The sequence below is a fragment of the Sebastes umbrosus genome, chromosome 4 (genome assembly GCF_015220745.1).
Source record: "Sebastes umbrosus isolate fSebUmb1 chromosome 4, fSebUmb1.pri, whole genome shotgun sequence".
In the NCBI taxonomy this organism is placed as follows: Eukaryota; Metazoa; Chordata; class Actinopteri; order Perciformes; family Sebastidae; genus Sebastes; species Sebastes umbrosus.
The window spans coordinates 20,641,832-20,666,534 of NC_051272.1; the positions used below are offsets into that span (position 1 = coordinate 20,641,832).

General features: G+C 39.5%; 2 protein-coding genes across 4 annotated transcripts; both read right to left on the reverse strand.

Moving 5' to 3' along the window:
* Positions 1-275: 275 nt before the first annotated feature.
* On the reverse strand, positions 276-16,918 carry LOC119486610 (tyrosine-protein kinase CSK-like). Of its 2 annotated transcripts, XM_037766830.1 has the most exons (14): positions 16,448-16,918; positions 14,313-14,373; positions 8,478-8,575; positions 8,253-8,366; positions 7,743-7,855; positions 5,103-5,322; positions 4,422-4,515; positions 4,239-4,304; positions 3,528-3,627; positions 3,328-3,418; positions 2,816-2,889; positions 2,046-2,241; positions 1,869-1,955; positions 276-1,385 (listed from the first exon to the last, which is right to left on the reverse strand). In XM_037766830.1, exons 3-14 carry the CDS (start codon positions 8,490-8,492, stop codon positions 1,203-1,205), a joined length of 1,353 nt encoding a protein of 450 aa, XP_037622758.1. In that variant the 5' UTR covers positions 8,493-8,575; positions 14,313-14,373; positions 16,448-16,918; the 3' UTR covers positions 276-1,202. The 2 variants fall into 2 exon arrangements, with proteins under 2 accessions (XP_037622758.1, XP_037622757.1); XM_037766829.1 differs by lacking the exon at positions 14,313-14,373 and having other exon boundaries at positions 16,448-16,917.
* Positions 16,919-20,441: 3,523 nt separating this feature from the next.
* Positions 20,442-24,703, reverse strand: edc3 (enhancer of mRNA decapping 3 homolog (S. cerevisiae)). Of its 2 annotated transcripts, XM_037765988.1 has the most exons (7): positions 24,545-24,702; positions 24,168-24,333; positions 23,606-23,832; positions 22,598-22,936; positions 22,351-22,504; positions 21,115-21,332; positions 20,442-21,023 (listed from the first exon to the last, which is right to left on the reverse strand). In XM_037765988.1, the coding sequence occupies exons 2-7, from the start codon at positions 24,329-24,331 to the stop codon at positions 20,689-20,691; spliced, it is 1,437 nt and encodes a 478-aa protein (XP_037621916.1). In that variant the 5' UTR covers positions 24,332-24,333; positions 24,545-24,702; the 3' UTR covers positions 20,442-20,688. The 2 variants fall into 2 exon arrangements, with proteins under 2 accessions (XP_037621916.1, XP_037621917.1); XM_037765989.1 differs by having other exon boundaries at positions 24,168-24,703.

A 24,703-nucleotide genomic window follows, 5' to 3' on the forward strand; every position in this document is an offset into this window, starting at 1 on the left:
TCTAATGTCTGTAATTATCTAGTTTCTTTGCAGAGCAATGAGTTTTATGCAAAACACACAATCATAGTCCATAAAATATCAGTGGTGGAAGTAGAAAGTAACAAAAAATACCTCCAAATTGTTCTGGTACCAATTGTAAGTACAGTATTTGAGGAATATTACAGTACGCTTTTACAGACGTTTAAATTACAATTTACTACTTCCAAATTAAATAGCAAATACTTTGAATTTTACAATTTAATTAAAAAAAAAAAAAAAGGATGCTAAAAAAGAAGTTTTCAAAATGTAATATTTTTTTATTTTTGAAAAAATGGCAGCACAGTACATTTATTAACATTCTCCTTTTCTCATTACATACAAAATCCAGAAAATTTGGTCAAATCCAAAGATTCCCAAAATAAAACATTTATCAATGTCGAATGGAAAATTCTGTACATGGAAATGATCTCTACATGACTGAGCTGAATGGTGTTATTATATCAGTAGTAAAGGTGACATTTGTCCAAACTTGTGCTTCTTTATTTGACTTATAGGGATCCAAACACATTTAAAATTAGATAGCAATGAAAAAATAGAGCTGCATAATTATAGTTATATTAACTTAAGTCCATTTAACAAAATAATCCAACATTCATGCAAAAAAGTGTACCTGGAAACTATAAAAAAAATAATACAGCAAGTAATGATGTATCAAGACTGTTCCTACTTTTGAAGCGTCTTTCCTCTTTAAACGGATATCATGGATTCAGTCAACTCAAATTTAATTACGGTTTACTCTACCTGTTCATAAAATGTAATGATGCCACCAATATGACCAAGGATATCAACATAAAGGACATAAAACATATTTAAAAAAACAGGTCATGGCACTGTGGCTCTGAGGCAGCACTGTGTTCTAAAGAAAGACTCGTCGATATGACAGTTAATCATTCACTCTTGATAACCGAGCGCAGGAAAGACTCACTAGAGCGACTGAGCCAGTAATTACGAATTACTGCAACAACCTGAGGTGAGAATGACGCTAAGAAACATAAACGTTGACAGTTTTAATTAACGGTTCATGGACGATGGGTGAATGCAAACTTTGTCGTGAACTTTGCAAAATAAAACAGTCCTTTGAAATCTATTTTTTCCCTCCTAGGTTATGGTCCAAGTGGTCAAAATGAAGGAGGCGGAAAGTCACTCTTTGGGTCTGTTCTGTCTCAGTGTTTTTTCATCCCTTGGTTGATATGTTGTAGCCACTCCTTCAACATTTGAAAGCTTGGTCGAGCAGCAGGATCCAGGTTCCAGCACTGTTTCATGATGTTATACACCACTTCAGGACAGCCCTCTGGACAGTCCATTTTGTATCCCTTCTCCACTCGAGGCACAACATCTTTTAATGGCTACAGAATGGAAAAAGTTGTTGATAGAAAACATAAATTACTTAAAAATAAAAACTACTATTCTGTATCAGACAAGGAGGATTTGAGGCAAGCGATGTGACTGGTCAGAAAACAGTCAACACATTAAAGAACACAGTATATACAGTACTTTTTCTTAACAAAAAATAGATTTTTGTCACATTTGCAATAAAGAGGATTGTAGTTTAGAGTCTCTTTTTTATCCTACTTAATTTCCAGTATGTACATTACCTCAAAGAAAACCTTTTTTAGATGGTATAGATATTGTAAATTTTTAGGTTATATAAAAGTCACACCAACATTGTACCCTTAAGTAAGATAAACTACACATTCTCATGTATTACTGCAATAGGAAAGAGTCTAGACTCTAAATGCATTGCTGATTAATCTCCTTCTTAAATCAAAGCTCTAAATCCTCCTCAATATTTTCTGTTTGCCTCTTTCCAAAAATATATAGATACTTACAATTCTCGGGTAAGGCACTCGGCCAAAAGAGTAAATCTCCCAAAGCAAAATACCGTAGCTCCAAACGTCTGATTTGGTGGAAAATTTCTATTGATTAAGAGAAAAACACACATGTAAGAGTTTATTTCAATCAGTTGGAGCTACACAAGGCAACAGTCCCTGTAAACAATGATGTACCTTTTCTCTGAGGGCCTCCGGCGATGTCCATTTCACAGGCAGCTTAGCAGTGTCCTGAGTGGAAGAGGCCTCTTTGGTCAGGCCGAAGTCACTGACTTTGGCCAAGTTGTCTTCCGACACAAGAACGTTGCGGGCTGCTAAGTCTCGGTGGACAAAGTTATTGACTTCCAGGTACTCCATGGCTTCACAGACGTCTCTGTAAAAGTACAAGAAAAGAAAGTTCAAAACCTGAAGGATTTTTCTCTTTCAACTCAATCCTGGGATTAAAAACATGCAGTACAAATTTCCTGTTGATGCAATAAAACATGGACAATCTTAAAGGGTACACTGGAGTTGTTTTGCAAATAAACATGGTTTAGTTTACATTCAGTGTTTCTCGCCCACAATGTGTTGCATGCATCTCCAACTTTATGAAACATTTGCTGTTTGTTTTTTCTCGTCTTCTCCTCCTGTTACTGGTGCATTGCTGCCTTTTACACTTCTAACCGTCACCAAATTATGTGGAATTGCATGAAGCCGAGAGACATCATACAGCTGTTCTTGTCCCTGTTATTTGGTAATAATGGTTCGTTTTTGAGGTAGGCCTACATGCGAGTGTATTTTACAAATACAATCCGTAATTTGACATACAGAGTACAAAATATAAAAAAAATCAGGGAGCCGCTCATCAAAACATTGCTCCACAGTGCCTCTAGTGATCAAAATCTCCACAGTGTACCTTTAAAACAGCATAATTGTAGATATTATAGACATACTGCAGTCATACGCACAGTGCAAAATTAAGGAGAGCATCTCCACCAAGTACCGTCCGGCCTCTGGAACGTAAGTAGTCAACCAAACAGCCCTGAAAACAAAAAAAACAAGTGACATTGTTATAACAGTACACTGGATTAGGGCCGCAATTAACGTTTATTTTCATTGTCGATTAACCGGTCAATTATTTTGTTAATTAATCGATTAGTTGTTTTGTCTATAAAATGTCCATAAATTGTGAAAAATGCTGATGAGTGTTTCACAAAGCCCAAGATGACGTCCTCAAATGTCTTGTTTACTCAAAGATATTCAGTTTATTGTCATAGAGGAGTAAAGAAACCATACAAAATATTCACATTTAAGAAGCTGGTATCAGAGAATTTAGACTTCTTCTTAATAATGTACTCACACGATTAATCAATTATCAAAATAGTTGGCGATTAATTTAATAGTTGACAACTAATCGATTAATCTTTGCAGCTCTACATTGGATGTTGACAAATAATCATACTGACAGTCTGCCACCTACCTTGGCCATGTACTCAGTAACTATATACAGACTCCCTTTCTCCTCTACAATCACTCCGAGCAGCTGCACCAGGTTATCGTGCCGTAGTTGCCTGAGGACAGAGAGGAGCACACAGACGTGTTATGCAGTTTACATGTTACTTGTTTATTCATGTTTCTGAAAAAAATCACCCCCGGGATAACATATGTGATTTTCCTTACGTCATGACAGAAGCCTCTGCAATAAAGGCCTGTGCTGTAGCATCATGTTTTATGCACTTCACAGCTACTTTAGTCCCTCTGTAGTCTCCCACCATGACATCTGGAAGGATCACAAATGATAACAATGAACTGTTAACTCACATTCAACAGTACTTTTATTTAACCATCTTCCTGATACAAATCCAACAACACAAATAACAAAAACCTTCACTTGAACCATACTGGGCATATGTTATGAATAATGTAGTTTAGCAAGTTTGCATGGTTAATGTTTCACTTGACTTTTATCAAAACCTTTGTACAAATTCTATACAGAAAAATGTTAAGTTAATGCTCAAGTTTTACCTATACTTGTACTATTTTTGATAATCGATTAATCAGTTTGAGTAATTTTTTAAAGAAAAAAAGAAATATTTTCTGTTTCAAGCTTCTTAAATGTGAATATTTTGCGGTTTCTTTACTCCTCTATGATAGTAAACTGAATATCTTTGAGTTGTGGACAGTTGTGTCTTGGGCTTTGGGAAACTGATCGACATTTTTCATCATTTTCTGACATTTTATAGACCAAACAACTAATTGATTAATCAAGATAATAATCGTCAGATTAATCGACAATGACAATAATCATTAGTTGCAGCCCTAATCTGACCTCTGTAACATGTAAGCAATGAAATAAAATTAGGTCACTTGTACTATGCAGTGTAAACTTGCCTCCAAACTCTCCTTTTCCAATGACCTGCTGCAGCTTGAGGTCTTTTCTGTTCATCGACCAGCCACCTGTTGGTCATTTAAAGAGGAAAAAACATAACAGGCCCATACATGCTTCTCATAAACAAAAAAAGCTACAATGACGTGGTTGCATAAATTGTAAAGGAGTGACAAAATGAGACTTACTCCTGGAAAACTCATCCTGAGCGGCCACCGACCCCTCCTCCACCTTTGGTTTTATTAGTTTGGTGCACAGGCCATCGGCATCTTTGGTGTAGTGCTACAAAGAAAGCTTATATTTTATGGAATATTTAAGCATATAACTGTACCGCCTTTCTGAACACTAAGAGAGCTTCAATAAATATACATATCACAGAAAAGCACCACAGTTTAGGGGCAATAAAACTCAGCGAGCAGTGTTTCAGAATGACCAAGGGAGGGCTGTAAAGTCAAATTACCAAAACATGTAATGGAGGACTGACCAGGTTTCCTCTTAAACAGGCCAGACTACAATTACTCATACTCCTCTCTTTTACTCTGTAAAATATACTGTATTTAGTAAGCTTTGGTTCAAAATAAGCTTGTTTAAAAGGGGAAAAGGATTCAGTCTGAGAGTAAAAGGCCATGTGTCTTTTTGAGGTTAGGACTCTGCACCTCAGCACACTGTTCACTCTTCCTCTTTGACACTTCCTGTTCATTATTTGTTCCAGGAACTGTATGTGGTCTATGAGGTAGCGCAGAGACGCTGGGCTCTAAAACAGGAAAATGAAACAAACATACAGTAGACGAAAGCTTGATATAGCACCAGAACAAAACTAGAAACCCCTCATCTTATTTATAAACCAAAAACTAATTTCAGTGTCTTACCTCAACCAGCTGCATGAGGTTTTCAAAGAACCCCTCGTCATCGATGGTGAGTTTGCCGCTGGAGTAGATGATGCGGTAGTGCTCCACCTTGCTTTCGCAGCTCACACACAGAGTGTAGTCGCCGGGGAAGTTGGTGCTCTCTCGCACCAAGAACAGGCCGGTTTCATGAGGGTGAAGCAACTGCTCGGCCTGGTCCCGCGTTATCTTCCCATGAAACCATCTGGGGGTGAGAGAGAGGTAAAAACATCTATAAAAAGAGACCATTACAACGCTCTCACCTAGACTAATCTAATCACTGTGAATTAAAAAACAACAATCCTGAAAATGATGACAAGTTATACATTTTAGAAACAAAATGATTGAGATCTACTTGGACCCTTTCTGCAGACGTTCGTCTGTTTGCATCAAGCATATTACAGGTACACTCAGTTGCCAGTTTATTAGGTAGACAAATCCAAAACTTATGCAGTCTAATACAACAGTACTGCAATAAATCTGCCCTTCATGAAATTTATAATGTCCAGTTTTAGAGCAGTATTAGTTCAACTGTATGGTCATTTTGGCAGCTACATGTACAGTGCTGTTGAATTAAACCACATTATACAGATACTGAGAAGTGTTTATAATATTTTGTCCATCCTATTTTTATCAATGCAATGAGGGGAGACTAAATATTAGACACAGCACTAAGTATAACACAGTTAGTCGGTGTAATATAGTTCAACAGCACTGCAAACTACAGCCTCCAAAATGAGCATTATCTTGTAATTATTTTAACAAAGTATATCCTCTGTCAGCACTGGAACGAATACCTTTAAGAGGTATTAATCAGACCGACATCAGTGTGTAAAAGCAGTGAAGGTCGAATCTGAATTACTAAGGAAACACTGCAAGGATCCAGTTGGGGCCTGTGTTGCTCATTATTTTCCATTAGCCTTTGATACATTTTCATATTTCTTTGTTCAATACACTTCATAATGTTAATTTATCAACCTTAAATGGGCCCTTAATGCGAACAAAACAAACACTGTTCCGGAGATCAAGAGGAATAGATTTGCATATCCACTGTGACCAGTTCTATTATTGACAGCATGTACAGTAAATTCATTTGAATCTGGCTCCATGAGAAAGTTTCATTTAAATATCTCAAACAAAACCTCATTTCCCACAGAAACAGAAGCAGCTTCTCTCTGAGGTGTAGGAAGAGGAGTTTTCCTTTCAGTTCTGTATTACAGGTATTTAATATCTCACATACATAGTGCTGCCTCCACTCAGAGGCTTAGATCCCCTTTACCATTCGACTCTCACATTCATATTTACAATAATGAGACCAGCATTTTATATGATAAGGTCAGTTGGTGTTCCTTCCTTGTGTATTATATAGTTTTTTGTGCATGTAAAAGTTACAAAGCCCTAAGGGAGTTACTCTCCCCCACAGAAACACTGCTCCTGAAACGCCTGAAACGCCTTGCTTCAAGTCCCGCCTTTTCTTCCGTAACGTGGTGATGTCACTAAGTAACACATTTGCATAATACCTGCCTAGCAATTAGTTTGGCACACCCTCATACAATGCTAGTTAGAGCGGAGCTGGAGCGCAGTCCAAAGAGTTTGACAGAGAGAGAAAAGAGGTGCTGCAGCATTACCAGTATAAGAAAATGTTCTAGTAGAAACCCAAAATACAAGTATGAACCTGAAAATAAACATAATAGGTCCTCTTTAATACAATTTTTCAGTGTAACTGTAAACAAGATGTTGCTGTACAAGAGAACGGACGCTCAGCCACACTGTTCTGTATGTATAAATAATAGGGCTGTCCTCGACCAAAGAAATTCCTAGTGGACTAACACACTCGATTTTATCGACTAATCGATTAGTTGATTTAATCTACAGATCTGTAAAACTGAGTTTCTCCACAAAGAATCACACAAAAGCACTACTTTAAATCTTTACCAGAGATGTGCTCATAAGTTTCTTGGAAATAAGTCATTCAGCATGAAAAAAGCATAAATAAAATTACTTATCGACTAAAGAAATCGTAGTTGACTAAGAACAAAGCCAAAAGGTGATGATTTAAGGTCAATAGTGGTTAGATGAAGCCAAGAGTAGCTCAAGTAGGGCTGTTATGTCTTCCTAATGGCTATATTTTATCATGTTATGTTTCATATTACCTTTCTTTGTGTGTTTGGTTTGCCACTGGTTGTTGTTGTCTTGGTAGGTTTGTCTTCATGAAGTCATTCGAGACATAATTTTGTGATCAAGGGCTCTATAAATAAACATGTCATTCACTCACATGTTCACGGAAACCCGTCATGTGGACAGACGGGGAGATTTTTGAGATTGCTTCAGTCTGAGATAGAAAAGAAACAACAGGAAACTACGCAGAGTTCAAGCAGCGCTGAGCTGGAAACAGACACAAGTGCACTGCAATTACAACACAGCCCGACCCAACTGTGGTCTCCATTCACATAACTACGGCGTCACTGCCACGACAAATAGCCCATAGGAAGTTATTTTAGCCATCGCTTCAGACACCACACAAAGCTGGTGTGGTGGCAACTTCTGAGATATAGACACAAGATCCTGTTTTCTTTGAAACGTGATCATCAGAACTAACTAAACCATGATAAACTGTGTACTCACGGCATTAGACTCAGCTTGCCACCAAATTTCACACCTTCCCTTTTCTGAACATAGTTGGCTGGAATTGTCCCCTCGCGACCTGCAGAGTTTTTGGCTTTGTACCAGTTTGGATCCTGAAACACAAAATGTCAGAAATTGTTAAAATGAAATATTAATGTGGATTAGGAAACACAACCATGTAGTCATTCTATGTGTTTTCATATCTACAGACATACTGCATGAGAACTCAGAAGCAAAACTACGTAAGGGATTATCTGAAGCGAGCCGGTCGTTGTGGTGAAATAAACCCTGACAGGGCGATGCGCCACCCTGACGTCTTGCATCGCCCTGAACAATAATAAATATATACATACATTTGCATAAAGCAAGCATATTTGCCCACTCCCTTGTTGATAAGAGTATTAAATACTTGACAAATCTCCATTTAAGGTACATTTTGAACAGATTAACATACATTACGATTAAATATTTTAATCAATTGACAGCCCTAATAGGAACATGAGATATTACCTTTGTGACAATAATAATAGACAACACATCTCCTTTGTCGAAGGGCAGGTCCTGCTCTGATGTGCCTTTAAAGTTGTACCTGGCCACACACTCTGTGCCCTGTGGCCATGGAGCCTACGGGAATATGGGCACATCATTAATAAGTAAACAAATGTCTTGTAAATTACTCATCAGACATGTCTCAATGTGAATCTGACATGCACATAATCTGGAGGCCGAACTTACCTGGGCCTCTGTCATGGTGAGGCGGTTCAATCCTCTCACAGCTTATGTCTTCTAGCTGCTACCATTAGAGCTGGTAAACACGCACACACATTCAGTACCTAAAAGGAGAAACATAATTTAGTCAGTGAGACGCCCCTGCTTCAAAGATATTCACTCAACCACAAAACAAATCCTCAGGGAGTTTGTGAGTTAGCTGTGTAGGTGTGAACGTTAATTTGTATAGTAAACAAGTCAGCTATTGTCAGAACGCACTAGAGTAGCTTCAGATCAGACAGTGTCAGTAAAAATAACTCGCCGATACAGAAAGCAGAACTAACAAGTTTTTTTTTAAAATCACACTTTCACAACTTGGGCAGAATGTTTCCATGATGCAGGATAACAGTATATGTATATAAAGACAAGGCATCAGTGTGCTGGTGGATAATAACTCAAGTATATTTCGGGATAATATTCTAGCTGATGAATAAAAAGCAGATCTACTTTGTCTTCTATATAGGTTCATTTTGACCAAAAATGGACACACACTGGTTCTCCAGCTAAGCCCCAATGACTGGCCCTGGTAGGAATCGAGATAGCTCTCTTAAGTGCTGGAATGCAAACTTGTGGTGAGATCTGACCATGCTCGAGGGACTCATCCAGCCCAACGTTTCTTTACGTCAATAAAGCAGCCACTGCAACTGTAACCTTAGGCCTGACTCACCCAGGGGCAGCGTTTCCATGATACGTGCACAACAAATCAGAGCAGAGGCGTTATAAACGAAATGATGACCTATGGATGAAGTCATGCTCAACATCCCCCCTCTCAATCCTCCCAAAACCCCACTTCCTCTCTTCCTGTATCAGTTCCCATGGAGAGGTGGCGGGGCTCAATGGTCAGAGCTCAGGGAAAATCCTGGCTCTGATAGATCTGTCGCTTTACATGGGGTCACATCCTCCGACATGTCCACTACTATGCAGTCCACTTCCTGTATGGATTAGTGTGAAGGTCTTAGAAACATGACAACAGATACACTGCTGATATCACTCTCCAAGCATTTAAATAAATGACCGGCCTCTTCACAGACACCAAATGTGAGAGTGAAAAATCATCATCTGGAACTGTCATCACTCGGTATGACGAGGATGAGAGGGATGCTGTCCCCCATGGAGTACTGCAGCTGTCTATCTGGACTCATTTCCCACGCCCATCATCAACCCAGCAACGACACCCGCCCCATTCTGCATCCGCTCATCACAAACCCATCTTTTCTAGGTTACACTTTGACATATAACACTGGGCAGAAGGTCATAACAGGAAAAGAAGACTAAAAGTCTGAAGTCATAATAGCGGAGCTTTGAGGTTGTAATGCTTATTGTGAAGAAAACCAAACCAATCTTGTGGCCTCAGAGCAGTGGTGGAAAGTAAGTAAGTATATTTACTCAATTCTGAGTTATTATTTGTACCTCCTTTGATCTTAATTGTATGCTACTTTATACTCTTTATTCCACTACATGTACTTGGCACTTAGTTACTTGTTACTTTGCAGAATAAGATCTAAAAAACCTATAATGAGCATATAAAATATTATGCATTGTTATACAGTAAATTAAACAGTATAAAGAATGAGTAAAATTAGCTCTACCACAACCAGCTACAACCTAAAAATACAACATACATGTTACTATATCAATAATAATGATCTAAAAGTATAATATATAATAATGAAAAAACAACAGAGTCCATTTTAGCTGATTAGTCAGTACTTTACTTTTATACTTAAAGTACATTTTATTGATATTACTTATGTACTTTTACTTGTAACTGAGTATTCTTTTATTGTGGTATTGCTACTTTTACTTAGGGACAATGTGTAACATTTATGGGATCTATTGGCAGAAATGGAATATAATATTAATGAATTTGTTTTCTTTAGTGTATTATCACCTGAAAATAGCCATTTATAGCTACATAGGGAGCGGGTCCTCTTCACGGAGCCAACCGTCATGTTTCTACAGTAGCCCAGAACGGACAAACCAAACACTGGTTCTAGATAGGGACATTCGCGTTTTTGCGTCGGCCACCATAGTTCTCCAACACACTTGGCACAAGGAAGAAGTTTCAGTTGGTTTCAATCTGCAACTTCACCACTAGATGTCGCAAGATCCTACACATTGCACCTCTAACTACAATATCGTAACACTTCTTCCACCATTGATAGAGTCGGGGGATCACCAAAGTTTAACAAAGACCATGTATGTCTGCACCAAATTGCATGACAATCTATCCAACGGTTGACGAGACATTTCACTCTGAATCACAAATATCAACCTGCTGGTGGTGCTAGAGGTAAAGTCAGGGGATTACTAAAGTCAGTAAGAATCATCCTGTGGGGACCATGAATCATAGACTGTATATAAGAAGTAGACGTAGGCACAGTGACGTCACCCATTGGTTTGTGGACTACAGTTTTGAAGCCTCAAGTTCGGCAATTTGGCCATTGCCATCTTGGCTATTTGCAACTAGAAGTGATGCAAGACGGTGGACAACCGAACGCTGAGTAAGACACCAAAATGTTACAATTAACTTTCATGAACTGAAAACACACTGTGAAAGGGTTAAAAGTTCTAAGACGAAAACACGGACAACGCCGTGGTATCGACCTGTCAATCACAAGGTAGCCACGCCCTAAAGCATACCCTGCTTTATGGTCTATTTTACTCTAAATGGGACCATAATTCATTAAATGAACATCATGCTGTATTGAAGAAGACTTGAAACTAGTGATTGAGACCATAAACTCATGTTTGCAATGTTTACTGAGGTAATAAATCAAGTGAGAAGTAGGCTCATTTTCTCATAGACTTCTATACAATCAGACTTCTTTTTGCCACCAGAGGAGTCGCCCCCTGCTGGCTGTTAGAAAGAATGCAAGTTTAAGGTACTACCGCATTGGCTTCACTTTTCAGACCCAGAGGTAGCCCACTGGTCTGGACCAAAGTGGTGGACTGACCGACAATGCCATCCCTAGAGCCATGCTGCTAGCGTGGCTAGGTGAGAAATCAAATCTAAAATCTCAGTAGGTGTTATAACTCAAGCAGGATATCACACTCATGATGCTCTGAAAACTCTGTCTGGGCAGAGTCCTTGGTGAAGGAGCAAAGTGATCTCACCATGTGAGGAATAGATCAATAGAGCCAAGGCCGACACACAAGAAGCACTTTTTAATTCCTCTTTTTTGGGACAGTGAATGCATCTCAGCAGCAGGCCACCAGCAGCTGACTGAATGGGACAGAACTCAGTCTGTCATGGTGTCACATTGCCATTTCCAGAGAGCTCGACATGGAACCACAGCTTGCTCTTTTCAAGAGGCGGACAAGGCTAGCATTGTGAGTCGGTTGAGTCTCTACTGACCCCTGGGCTTCTACTGACCTCTCTCTCATTGAGAAGTCTATCATCATCGGTCTGTCCAGTGAGTAGCTTTAAGTGCAGCAATGCTTCAGTTCTGCAGGTTTGGACATATGAACTTCACGCTTTATTCAGCGAGTACAATCAACTTGTGTCTTCTGCTCTGTTAGTATCACGTGAATTATTTTTTTAAACATAGACAAATATAGCCTCATACTTAACGATGCCATGATACAGAGATTGCGATCTGTGAATTACTACATCCGATTGAGAGATATCGTCTTCTACAGGAGAAGCGATGCATGACATAAGTTACTGAAAGCAACAGGAAACCAGCAAACTGTAAGTGAAGTCAGGGAAGAGCACAAACTTACTCCAAATGTAACAAGCCACCAATAAGTAGAGGTGTCACATTCAAACAAAGCTCATGTAGCTATTATAATCCAATTTGGCATATTCTTGGCATCCATAACAATCCTATTGTTCAAACCAAACCGGTTGATCAACATTTGACTCGTTTTCTCTCGTCTTGTGCAAGCCACTCGTAGTCTCAACTGTACAAATTCAGCGGCAGCCTGACTGCACGAAGCAAGACAGGACAGGAATGTAGAAATGTCTACTTTGGTCGTGTTTAAATCTGCCACTCCCTCGTCTATCTGCAGAGGTGAGAATGCTGATAATGCAAGGTGTTGCAAAACTGCTGAGATATAATGAAGTGAGGATGGCTGGACGTCCTGTGTGGACTGATTTGCAAAATTGTCACTCAAAAACAGCATCATGCGCATCATCATCTAAAGAATAACAGGGCATCTTCAAACAAATATCCTCAGGCATGGAAAGCAACAAAGTACATTTACTCAAGTACTGTACTTAAGTGGAATTTTGAGGTATAGTTGTATTGTACTTGAGCAATTTCAGGGTACTTTATACTTCTACTCCACTACATCTGAGAGGGAAATATTGCAGTTTTTACTCCACTACATTTATCTGACAGCCAGAGTGATCCGTTACATTTCAGATAAAAATTTTACATAAAAGAAGTCAAATAAACTGCCTTGTTAACGTTTAAATCAGTGGCTCCAATTCGTTTTGGTTCATGACCCCCTTACAAAGAAGCAGTGTCTACTTGGGGCCCCTTGTCACATTTGACGAGTTGTTAGTAGTTCCACCAAAGAGACATTTCCCCTCTTAAAATGACGATGGTGATATGACAAGATGGTTTCATTTAAATAAGTGTTCATGGCACAAAGTCCCAAAAATAATTTATAAAAATGTTTATATCCGGCCCATTCTCATAGCCAGCGTGTCAAAAAAAAAAGCTTTGTCATGGTCGTCGGCGTTCGATACCACCGCACACGGCACCCTTTATTGGCAGTATGAGACACACCAGGCTTTCCATTAACTACAACGTAAACCCATCCACGACAACAGTAAACACTCGCAATACAAAGCTTTCATCCAGGAGACATCTGTTTGTGTCCCGTGCGTTACGTTTCACTTTCACGTTACAATCAGCTGTTCGTTAGTGTCCCCTGTTCACAACGTAAAGTCCCATTTGCACTGTAAAAACGTAGTAATGTTAAGCCCAACCATGTCATTTTTTTCCTAATCCTAACTAAGTGGTGTTATTGCCTGAACTTAAGCAAGAGTTTTTGTTTAATTCACAACATTGAGCACGTGTTTACTGCGACCGAAAAATGACTCCGAGGGGTCTGACAAAGTGTCAGTATGTGACGAGTTGGGATGAGATGAGATTTTTCTTGTGACCTTTTGAAGGGGCCTGACCCCTAGGTTGGGAACCACCGGATGAAATTTAATACTATATAAAGTAGTAAAAATTAGCACCACCTCAATCAGCTACAACTTTAAAATGCTGATTACACGTTGATGCATCAATATTAACAATATATCAGTCACATGAGCCATTTATTTATGTAACAAGTACTTTTACTTTTGATACTTTGGGTGTAATTTGCTGATAGTACTTCTGTGCTTTTACTTAAGTACGATTTTGAATGCAGGACTGTATTCTCATATTAATGTATTGGTATTACTTAAGTAAAGGATCTGAATACTTCTTCCACCACTGGATATCCTGTAGTAAGACCGTCACATGGAGCATCATGTCTGTGTGCTACTGCATCCCTCCTCTATGTGCAGCAGCAGGGGGTTCTGGGTAATCTGCTGCCCCTCATCCTGACCCTCCAGTCCCAGGATGCTCTGTGAATGCTTTGATGCCGCTGCCCTGTTATCATCACCGTTACAGCAGCAGAGTGACAGGGCCAAGTGCAGCGAGAAGGAAACAATGATTTCTGTCCATATATCCCCCGAGCTTTTATCTGGCAGATACACAAACCAACACACCGAGTGGTGAGAAATGTACAGAAAGAGAACGAGTGCACGCCAACAGTTCACCCAGCTGGGTCTGAAACCTCTGAGGAGGAAATCACCTCTGCCTCCGGGACAACAGCTGGACTCTGGTGAAGCAGCACAGCTCACTGAAGCAACTGCCTGCAGGATATGAGACAGGAAGTACGAGTCCAGCGGTAGGCCCTGCAGCACAAGCCGTCATTGTGTCACTTTAATGACGGTCAATTTTGCCTGTGAGGCTCAGCGATACAAGGCATGGCAGCAAATAACAGGGTTAAATAGCCTCCTGTTTATCATAAATAAATAAATACAAAACTCAATACTGAAAAACAAGGCTGTCTTCAGAGCAACAGGAAGAGGAAATCAATGATTGTCAGTCAGGGGTGAATTCCCCATTAATTTGGCATCCAGACAGTACAGTAAACTTTGCATTTTATGCCTATCCAAAGTTCAAACAACACAATGAAGGTCTTGACCCGTATCGCACTGTGGTTAAATGATGATTTTACTATGTAAACACGCCATAAAACACCATGTAAGGCAAAGCTGAGCACTAGTGGACAGACACTTCCTTGCTGAGGTGCTATATGCACACACCATGCAGTGCAATGCTGCTCTGCTGATGCAGCCATGCATGACACATTACCGGGTAGCAGGGCATGCTTTGCTGTGGTTTCACCAGCTCCATCACTCTTTACACTTTTCTCACACTCTAAAAGAGGAGTCCTTTATGGAAGAAGCTCTGAGGCTGTATGTCAGCACAAGACTGGCTTCAGACTTTTTAAGAAACTTGCCATCTTAGCCAGAGAGGCATCACCCCGAAACAGACCCAAGAGGTCCTCAGTGGTTCCTCCTGGTTCAATGAACTTTTTTTTTTTTCTGTTTGGCACATTGGCGGAGTGTCCAAATGTTTTATTAATTGTTTCATAAGCATGACAGACTAAATGAGAAAGAGCAATAGCAAAACTGAGTGGCATTACCATTCTGTTTATCCATTGAAATACTGTCTTCCACAAATTATTTATAGTTATGTACGTTTATCTTTAAAGCAGTAGTGGTTAGAAGAATTGGAGCAAATATGATTAAGAAAAGTTATTTTTAAATGTTTTTAGAAACATCTTGTAGCTGTAAAAGGAGAACGTTTTTGACCAGGCAGCCATGTTGAGATCAGTTGACGAAAAACCAAGCACCGCCTACCAGCCGGAGCAAACTTTCTCATTTTACAGCTAAACTGTACACTACAAGATGTTTCTGAAAACATTGGAGGTGAGAAATAGGCATTACAGTAACAGAATATTGATTAATATTTGATCAGCGGTGCCTAGTTTGACCGTTTGGTCAGAGTTTGGTTGACAGCTGCCTCCGTTGAATGAACAGCCAATAGGAACGCTCTCTCTCTCTGAAATGACCTGTTATCGGTCAAAGTCTTCCGTCACGGGCTAGATGTTTTAAAGCCTGAAAACAGAGCCATGAGGAGGTGCAGAAGTCTAGTTTTCTCTCAGAACACTTGAACTACAATATGCTGAAAGGTTATTATGGAATCTTTACCCAATGATGCGGAAACAATATTCCGCCTACTGCAGGTTTAAGCCCTATATCTTAACTTGCACTATGTTATTCTTTGATTCTCATTTTGCTTTTCTTTTGTTTAAATATACATTTTTAATGAGCATTGTTGAAGGGAACATGAGACCCAAGATGTTCATTGCCAACGACCTCTTCGTTTGTACTGTTGTGCATATGAGGAATAAATAAACTTGAAACATTCCCGCAAGTGCAGCCCAGTTTTACAAAGTCAGTAACAAAATGAACTGTCAAAAACTGTCAGGAAGGAACTGTGACTAATCTGATGCAGCACCTTGAGTCAGCAGATAATGATCATTATCAATATGTGTCAGAGCAATTTGGAGAGTTGCATGATGCTGCTGCTGCTGCTGCACCCCAAAAGACAGAGGAAGTGGAAGAAGGAGGAGGATGTTAATAAGGAAATCACACATTTATTAAGCCTATTTTTACTTTACTGTAAAGCACTTTGAGCTGCACTCATCATATAAAAGGAAGTAGAGATAAAAAACATTGATATAAGTATTGCCACAGGCTCCAAATGATTTCTGATAAACTTCATCAGAGCTGTCAGTTACAATAAGATAACATGAAGTGTATACAAGCTGGTAACACACAGGTTGGCTGCTCCATTTCAAAATAAAACTCTTACCTGTTTGCAGGCAAAAAAAGCGAGAAGTTTGAGTCAACAACAGGTGATCGATTCAGTTACTGCAGGAAGCAGACAAATCCTCCATTCACGAAATAAATAGCAGACAGTTTGATGTCGAAGTGCAAAAAACACATGAAGTCCCGATGAGGAAGTGAGATATCTGCCTCAGGTGACCTGAAACTTCAGCAGCTTGTCCGACAGTATTTCAATAAAAACCAGCCAAGACTGTTTCTGTTGGTGCGTCTCCTGTCAACATCATGCGGGAAATGTCGCTTGATATGACGACAATGTAACTTTTACGCACACTTATCATACAAGTGTCGACGCTCGTGTTGGAAAACAATAAAGAGGGTGACAAAAACACGCGATAACTCAGCTGGTTAAATGTTGCAGCGGTGAAATAAATGCGATAATTTGAGTCTACTTCAGGCTGTCCCCGCTCACTCCTCCTCTTCCCCTCACAAACATTCAAGTTTTGTTTTGCCCCACCTTGATTTTTTAGTGCACATGCGCGTTAATGAGGAACTAGTCCGGCTAAAAAAAAAAGATCATTTCAGTCCAAGTTGGTGAAGGAATTTGATCATTAATGTTTACAAGAAAAATCCACAAGGTGAAAGCAACTTTGAAAGTTTTGTTTTTTAATGTTTCATTCTGCAGACACATGACACAAGAGGACTGCACAGTATTTGTTTTGCACAAGAAGCCTGACAGTGAACTTCAACCCCAAACAGTTGTCCTGTCTAGACAAAAACCTCCCACTGGATATTTAATGCAATTGAACTGCAAACTAATCATAGACTAAAACAATCCAGTGCTGAGAATTTGAAACATGTAAACTAATTTAATAAATCTCAAGAAGCATATAACCTGCGTTTAAACTTTCAAAAACAGGTGCTTTCCTGTCAAAACCCCAAATGGATTCTGACTTCACATTTCGTAGAGAAATAACACTCTTTGTTTAAGGAAATAGTACATAAAAGCTGCCATTACAACAGAATAAGGAAGAGCCAACCAACAGTGTGGTTTAATGGCCCCCTGGTGGTCAGAAGAGAGAGAACAAAAAAAACACTCATCACATTCAGGCTGATGTTTCTAAGCCAGACTTGTCTCAACAGATGTGACATAACACATCAGGCCGGAGGAATGTAGGAGAAAGGACAAACCCTTTGTGCATGAAAGTTATTCTCACTGTGTGCAGGATAATGTGCACAGAGAAAACAAATAGAAGTATTTTTAATCCTCCTGAGAAGTTAATGTGTGGGCACAAAGCCACACCATAAACTATATCCCAGATGACATCATTTGTAGCTTCTGCAACTGCTTCAATTCAGCCATTTCTAGACAACACCGACCTCAATGATACAAGATTTAAGTACATGTTGATGTGCACAATGATCTCTGGACAAATCAAAATGAATGTGATCTTGTCAAACAAGCAAGAGGTTTGACTTTCATTGTCAAACAGATCTGGCAGTAGAGATACAACATAACTACAACCCCTCAGTCAAGGCCTCGAGAAGCAGCACAAAACAAGCAGCTCTGCTTTAATTATATTTCACAGTCTATGTTTTAGTTTCATGGTAAATACCACCAATGGTTGAGTACACAAACAGGATTACTCCATAACATCAGGAGGGGGAATTCACGAAAATAAATGTTCAGTAATTTCTCACCATAAAGACCCAATCTAATCGGTTCAAAGAGGTCTACTCAGTGCAGGATGTTGCATCTTGATTGTGAGTTCAGATCAAGATGATTTATCCAGAAATGCATTCAAATCCCAAATATACAGAGCATTTATACTTTAGAAAACACTACTTGCATTGTCAACCAACACAACTTTGATCAAACAAAAACTGTTGACATTCTAACTGGCGAGGTGGTTTGAAACTTAAAGGACCATACCACCATTTCTTACAAATAACTTCCATTTTACATCACAACGAACCATTTTAGAAATTTTAAAGTATTTTGTCTTCCATTCAACATGAAAATCTACTAGGACACTCTTGAAACTTTAGTCCATCACAGACAATGTCAAGTATGCATTCATTTTTGTATGTTGTAATCCAGTGCAGACTTTTGAAATCTGCACTAAACTACATTGCCAAACAATTATGTAACTTCTGCAGACTAGATTTTTTAATATCATCTAGTACTTGGAAACAAATAGAAAAAAAATTATAAAAATAAATTTAAACTGTAACCTGTAATTAAAAACATGTTGAATATACATGATTTCTAGTTAAGGAACTGAAACAAACACTCTGGTATGGTCCTTTAACAGATACAGTAGAGAGCCAAAGTAAAACCGCAACTTCTAGGTTCTGTTCCCGAGAAAACATCATTCAAGATCTCACAATTGACCTTTGTTAATAATCTACTAACTCAAAATCTAGCTGGAACAGTCTTTTCTGAACAATATGTCGTTTGTCTCGCTTCATGGGTTTAGAAAAAGACGGCAGTGTTTTTGAAAAACAATCTAATGTCATTGTTTATTCAGTATTTATGTTTTTAACAACCTTTAACAAACATTTCCTAGAAGCTCTGTATGTTTTATGGATATGGACCAAAACAAGTTACAATGACAGAAGGGCCGGTGCTTGTAGTTTTTTCTATGCTCACAAAGTAATCGTTGTTTAAAGGTACAGTGTGTAGAGTCTGGTGGCATCTAGTGGTGTGGTTGCAGACTGCAAGTTATAACGTTACCGCAGTTTCACAAGCGTGTCGGAGAACTACGGTGGCCTTCAGGTAACGTAAAAACGTTAAAGGCTCTCACTAGAGCCAGTGTTTGGTTTGTCCGTTCTGGAATCATGGCGGAGCAACATGGCGGACTGTGAAGAGGATCCGCTCCCTATGTAGATATGAAGGGCTCATTCCAAGCTAACGAAAACACAACGATTCTTCATTTCAGGTGATTCAACACTAATGAAAACATAGTTATGAATATAATATTCCATTTCTGCTAATAGATCCCTGAAATGTTACACACTGTTCCTTTAACAAAGGTTTGAATTCTTATAACTGCTGTAGTGGATGCCGAAATTGTTTCGAGACGACTGATGAAAAGAAATAACAGAAGCTAGTGGAACAGAGGCTCATGACTTTAGCTCTCTATTATAACAAAATGTAGATAGCAAACATTTTTTTCACAAAAAGGAAAGATTGCTGGAGGTTTTGCGTGCTGTGTCATCTTATCAAAGCCCTTAACATGACAGCCTAATTTACCATTAACAGACAGAACTGCTGCTCCATTCAACACTGGCTTAGTTTGAAAATTACTCACACAAATGACAATTATTCCACATTGTCTTAAATGGATTTTCTATCCTAATAAAACATCAGACAACAGTAACAGAGGGCTGCAGAGAATGGCGGGCTGTAAGCCAAGCCATTAGCAATGGTAACACCATTGTAAGTAGAATTACTGTTGTCTCATGCAGATTAATGTAATAGCATCACATTTGCATGAATTATATGGTGGATTTCCATTTATTCACCAGATGGCTTTGGAATGAGGTTAGATAACAGTAACATTCAGATTCCCCCCCCCCCCCCCCCCCATTATAAGTCAGAGATTGTCCTATTCAATCTAAAACTACTGAACACTATGTGGTATTATTTTTGACACGTGTTTATGAAAATATCTTGTAATATCATGTAAATACAACGGTATATACATAATGGCTGAAGGCTCTAATGGTCAACACATTTACTTTTTCAATAAAGCTCTTTCCTATCCCGCCCGTATGCACTTAGTTAGGGCTGACCCGAATGCTTCGACCGTTGCCGTGGTAACCAACCTCCAAATCAGTATTCGAATGCTTCATTTTTTATTTTTTGTTTTTTATTTATATATATATATATATATATATATATATGTAATAATAATGTAAAAATCCCTTATTAATATGAAATAAAGAATGTTTCCACAACATTATTCATATTCACCATTAATTATTATTAGTTATTCTCAGACGGATATCGCTGTTTGTTATGCGTAGCGGTGCGTGTGTGTGCAGTAGTGTGGCAGCGGCACTCTCCCAAAGCTTCGAAGCCCAAAAAATGGTATTCGGGACAGCCCTAGTCCTTGTAGAACTAATGTACCAAACAGGGGTCCCATTCACGTGTTGATGAGTGAGTTAGAAACTTAATGGATGAACTCTGGAATATAAGGCGCCAAAACCCAAATGGTCATGGAGGGTGAAAGATTCAATCTGTCATGTTGACCGTTAGTCCCGTTATGCAGAGTGCAAGGGGATGACAAATTTGCAGCCAAAAGGAGAAATGTACTTGATTCCCACTTCCTGGAACACTTGGCGAGGAACGCCTATGTCACACAGGTAAACCCTGCCAGCCCCCTCAGCCAGTGGGAGGGGGAGGCAAAGAGAGAGGGACCACTTGGCCTCGACTGCCTGCCCCTGTCCACTACCAGGAGGGTCTAAGCTGAGCACTGGCGCTCGGTTCTGGTTGGCCCAGTCTGCAGCCGCTCGGTACCAAGGCTGATCCATCAGGAATGTGTTCTCGTGGCAGTCCAAGCAGTTTATGATTAAGTCCACTGGAGTGTCTGGAAGGTCTGTAGAGTTGGAGAGAAACATTTTAAAAAAAAATCTAACCTCACCTGGAATGCAAAATGTAAAAAAATAAAAGCAGAAAAATATTCCCACCTTTGATACTTGACACCTGTTTGCCACCAGTCTTGTTGAAGAGCGTGAGCTCGCTGGTGACTGAGTCGAGCATCTTGACAAAATTGGGCAAAAACAAGACGACCTCCACTTCATGATTGGCCAGGTGACGACCACAGCTGATGCCCTGGGCACCCTGAACATGAGGGCCACACAACAGAGCCACAGTGGGACGCTGGTGTAAATTTTTCGGAGTGAATCTGGAAGAAACACAATAAAGAAACTAAGTTGCTTTCCTGAATGTTGCACTTTCCAAGCACATTCATATTCAGCATATAAAACAATAAGCTTCACTAGTATGTAGGCCCAATGTGTCTAATATTAATAAAAAAGATGAAGACATTGACAAATACATAACCATATGAATATATAATGACAAAATATGTAATATAACATAATAATATAATAAACTGTGCTCAATATTGTGACATGTTATTTTAAACGTAAATGTAAACAGTTAAGTAACTCATTTCTATGTAACACTACAGGCAGATGTTGGTTTATAGGAGACTAGCTCAGCCAGCAATAAAATACAAATACGACTTAAAGTAATACTTCACCCACAAAATGACCATTTCTACATCAATTACTCACTCCGTGTTACCTATGATTTCTTGAAAAAAACTGTTTTTTTGCATGCCTCCACAGTGAACGAACGAAGAATCCAAAACGGAGAAAAGTGTTGATCAATTTAAGTAAATGGGGGCCATGTTTCAAAGCTATATCAAAACATCCGTTTACAAACTCTCACACAACTCCTGCAGTATAATCCGAGTCTCGTTTATCCAGTCGTATGCTCAGTACTTCCCAAACACAAGCATTTTTGCTAAAAACTTTATTATTTAAAACACTTCAGACTCGTACGGACGAGTAGCATGCCTGTGCAAGCTTGAGATTGTTCATGTGGAAGTGTTTTAAATAGTAAGGTCTTAGCAAAGATGCATGTGTTTGGGAAGGAGTGAGCATACGACTGGATAAATGACACTTGGATTATACTGCACGAGTTGTGGGAGAGTTTGTAAATGGATAATTTGATATAGTTTTGCTGTTGATAAACGTGCCCCCCATTTACTTCAATTCATCAAGATTTGTTTTTTTTGCTCGTTCACCGTGCAGGAATTCAAGATAACATAGGATGAGTAATTGATATACAAATGTTCATTTTGTGGGTGAAGTACTCCTTTAACTGTCACTTAGCTAAAGTTGTTCTGTGCTTACCTGTTGGGCCCACCCAGCAATGTAAGTGCCATCTGACTTGCACACACTCCAGTCATCTCAAGTCTTCGTTCCAGTGAGAGACCATGACGCTCAGCGATTGACAACAGACGCTGGTGTAGTTCGTAGGATATACTGGGTACAACAAGCCCAGAGTCTGTATGGAAAAAGGACACCAGAAAATTAACAGTTTACCTCAGATAAATTGCCCTTGCTACCATTTGTTTCATTACAATGTGAAACAGCTCACCAGTGCAGTATTCTTTGGCCTCAGGCTGCGGCACGGTAATCTGTCTGTACACAATAGGTTTGGCCTCCAGGATGTTTTCATCATGACGGTACCGAGTAGGTGTCTGCTCTTGAGGCGTCCCACGTGACCTTGCACCATTGCGGCGCTCTGATATGTCGATTTCTGAGAAAACTGCTGCTTTGTCAAAAAGAGCCAAGTTTCCCTCAAAATCAAAGTCTGCCTCCAGCCCGTCGTCCATGTTATCCCCAAAACACTCGTCGTCTCTGGGCTTCATCTGACCATTCTTCACTCCGTTCTTCTTCGGCGTCACTTGGTTTACCCCTCGACTACTAGATGACCCTGATAGGAAAAAAACATACAGTAAATCTCAACTGACCGAGACATTATGGTCAGATTAGGAAAAGCAAGGACAGCATTTCTAAGACTTGGAAACATCTGGAGGTCGACACATATAATATAACTAGAAACACCAAGATAAAGTTATACAACTATCTGTTTACTATCTGTCCTTCTATATGGTGCTGACTGCTGGAGAATGACTGAAAGAGACATAGGGAAGCTTTCCAGCTTTCACAATACCCGCCTCAGAAAGATCATGAGGGTATTCTGGTCTAGGAAGATTACAAACCATGAACTACACAAAACGACAGGGTGCTTGGACATGGAAACAATATTGATTAGAAGAAGACGGAGATGGCTAGGACATTTATTAAGGAAACAATCTGATGACATGACAAAAGTGGCATTGCGTTGGACACCAGAGGGAAAACGCAAAAGTGGGAGGCCCAAAACAACCTGGAGGCGAACCATCGAAGGAGAGATGAAGACGAGAGGATACAGCTGGAACAGCATTGAGAAGAAAGCAAACAACAGAGATGAGTGGAGATCTTTAGTCCTTGCCCTATGCCACCCGGCGCAACAAGGACTAAGTAAGTAAAGTAAATCTCAACACAGCAACAATCAGCAATATTATTATCTGACCGAGAAACTGAACTACATTGCACTTACAGGAGTTGTGTCTTCGACGAAATCCTTTTGGCTGGCCAGGTACGTCCAGATGACGTTCTCCATGGCTTTTGGAGCAGTGCTGAGGGGAGTTGAGTTTCTCCACAGACCTGGGGTCACCTTTTGGGACTGCAACTGGAGCACTGTTTACCTTTGTAGATGCAGAAGAGCTGTTCCTAGCATTGCCATTTTTGATATCTAAAATCTTTAGCTCCTTTATGTCAATGGCACTGCAGGAAAAATAAGTAAAACATTTAGTAACAGGAAGAAACAGTCTGTGAAAAACAACCAGGGAGCAAACTCTCCTCAGAGACAGTTTTTACCCTCAGACAGTCAGACTACTGAACAGTAGCACTAAATGAATGCAGAGCTGTGGATTGTTTTATGGATGTTTTATAATTTTATTCTCAGGTATTGTCTTATTTATTGTAGCATTTATCAACTGTACTATTTATAGATTTTAAGGGCTGAGAAAGAGAGCCAGGGTAAAATGCATTTCATTGTACTTTTAAATGCATATGACAAATAAACTTGAAACTTGAGAGTATTGATGTCTGAGCTTTACCTGAATGTGACCTCTGGAACAGGACACTTGACTCCATTGTGGAAAGGCAGCCTTAAGGAGATGGTTTGGCTGGTCTGGTCCACAGACACCACCTCTCCTTGATACACTCCCAGTGTTGGACCACAGTTAATAGACACCAAACTACCCAACCAATCCGCAGCCATGACTGCACAACACAAGGTTAAATGTCAGAGAAGCTTTGTATAAAACCACAGACTTTCAGTTGACTTAATAACCCAACTATCTGACAGCAGGACTTCAGAGGCACCACTGGCCTGATGTTACTGAAGTTATGCTAACTGATTAGCATTAGCTTCGGCCTGTTATCCAGCGTTAATTACAAGATTTGATTAAAGATGTCGGGTTAAATGTTGTACCTTTTTCGGAGTCGATGCAGATCACACTCTTTATAAGAACGCAAATGAATTCAGTGTGTAATTAAGTGCTGAAAGGAGAATTGAAGCTGCTTCTGTGTGCTAGCTGTTAGCTTATTGATGGTCAGGAGATGCTGCTGCTGGAGGACTGCTTCTTCTTCT

What these genes read in the sequence shown, in the direction of transcription:
- LOC119486610 (XM_037766830.1), bottom strand. An exon ending in TTACTGAGTACATGGCCAAG is followed by an intron (nt 2,890 to 3,327) that starts GTAGGTGGCAGA and finishes TTTTGTTTTCAG; the next exon opens with GGCTGTTTGGTTGACTACTT. An exon ending in GCTCTCCTTAATTTTGCACT is followed by an intron (nt 2,242 to 2,815) that starts GTGCGTATGACT and finishes GTACTTTTACAG; the next exon opens with AGACGTCTGTGAAGCCATGG.
- edc3 (XM_037765989.1), bottom strand. Translation starts at nt 24,331, where the DNA reads ATGGCTGCGGATTGGTTGGGTAGTTTGGTGTCTATTAACTGTGGTCCA. An exon ending in GTTCCAGAGGTCACATTCAG is followed by an intron (nt 23,833 to 24,167) that starts GTAAAGCTCAGA and finishes TTTTTCCTGCAG; the next exon opens with TGCCATTGACATAAAGGAGC. An exon ending in GGCCAAAGAATACTGCACTG is followed by an intron (nt 22,505 to 22,597) that starts GTGAGCTGTTTC and finishes TTTTCCATACAG; the next exon opens with ACTCTGGGCTTGTTGTACCC.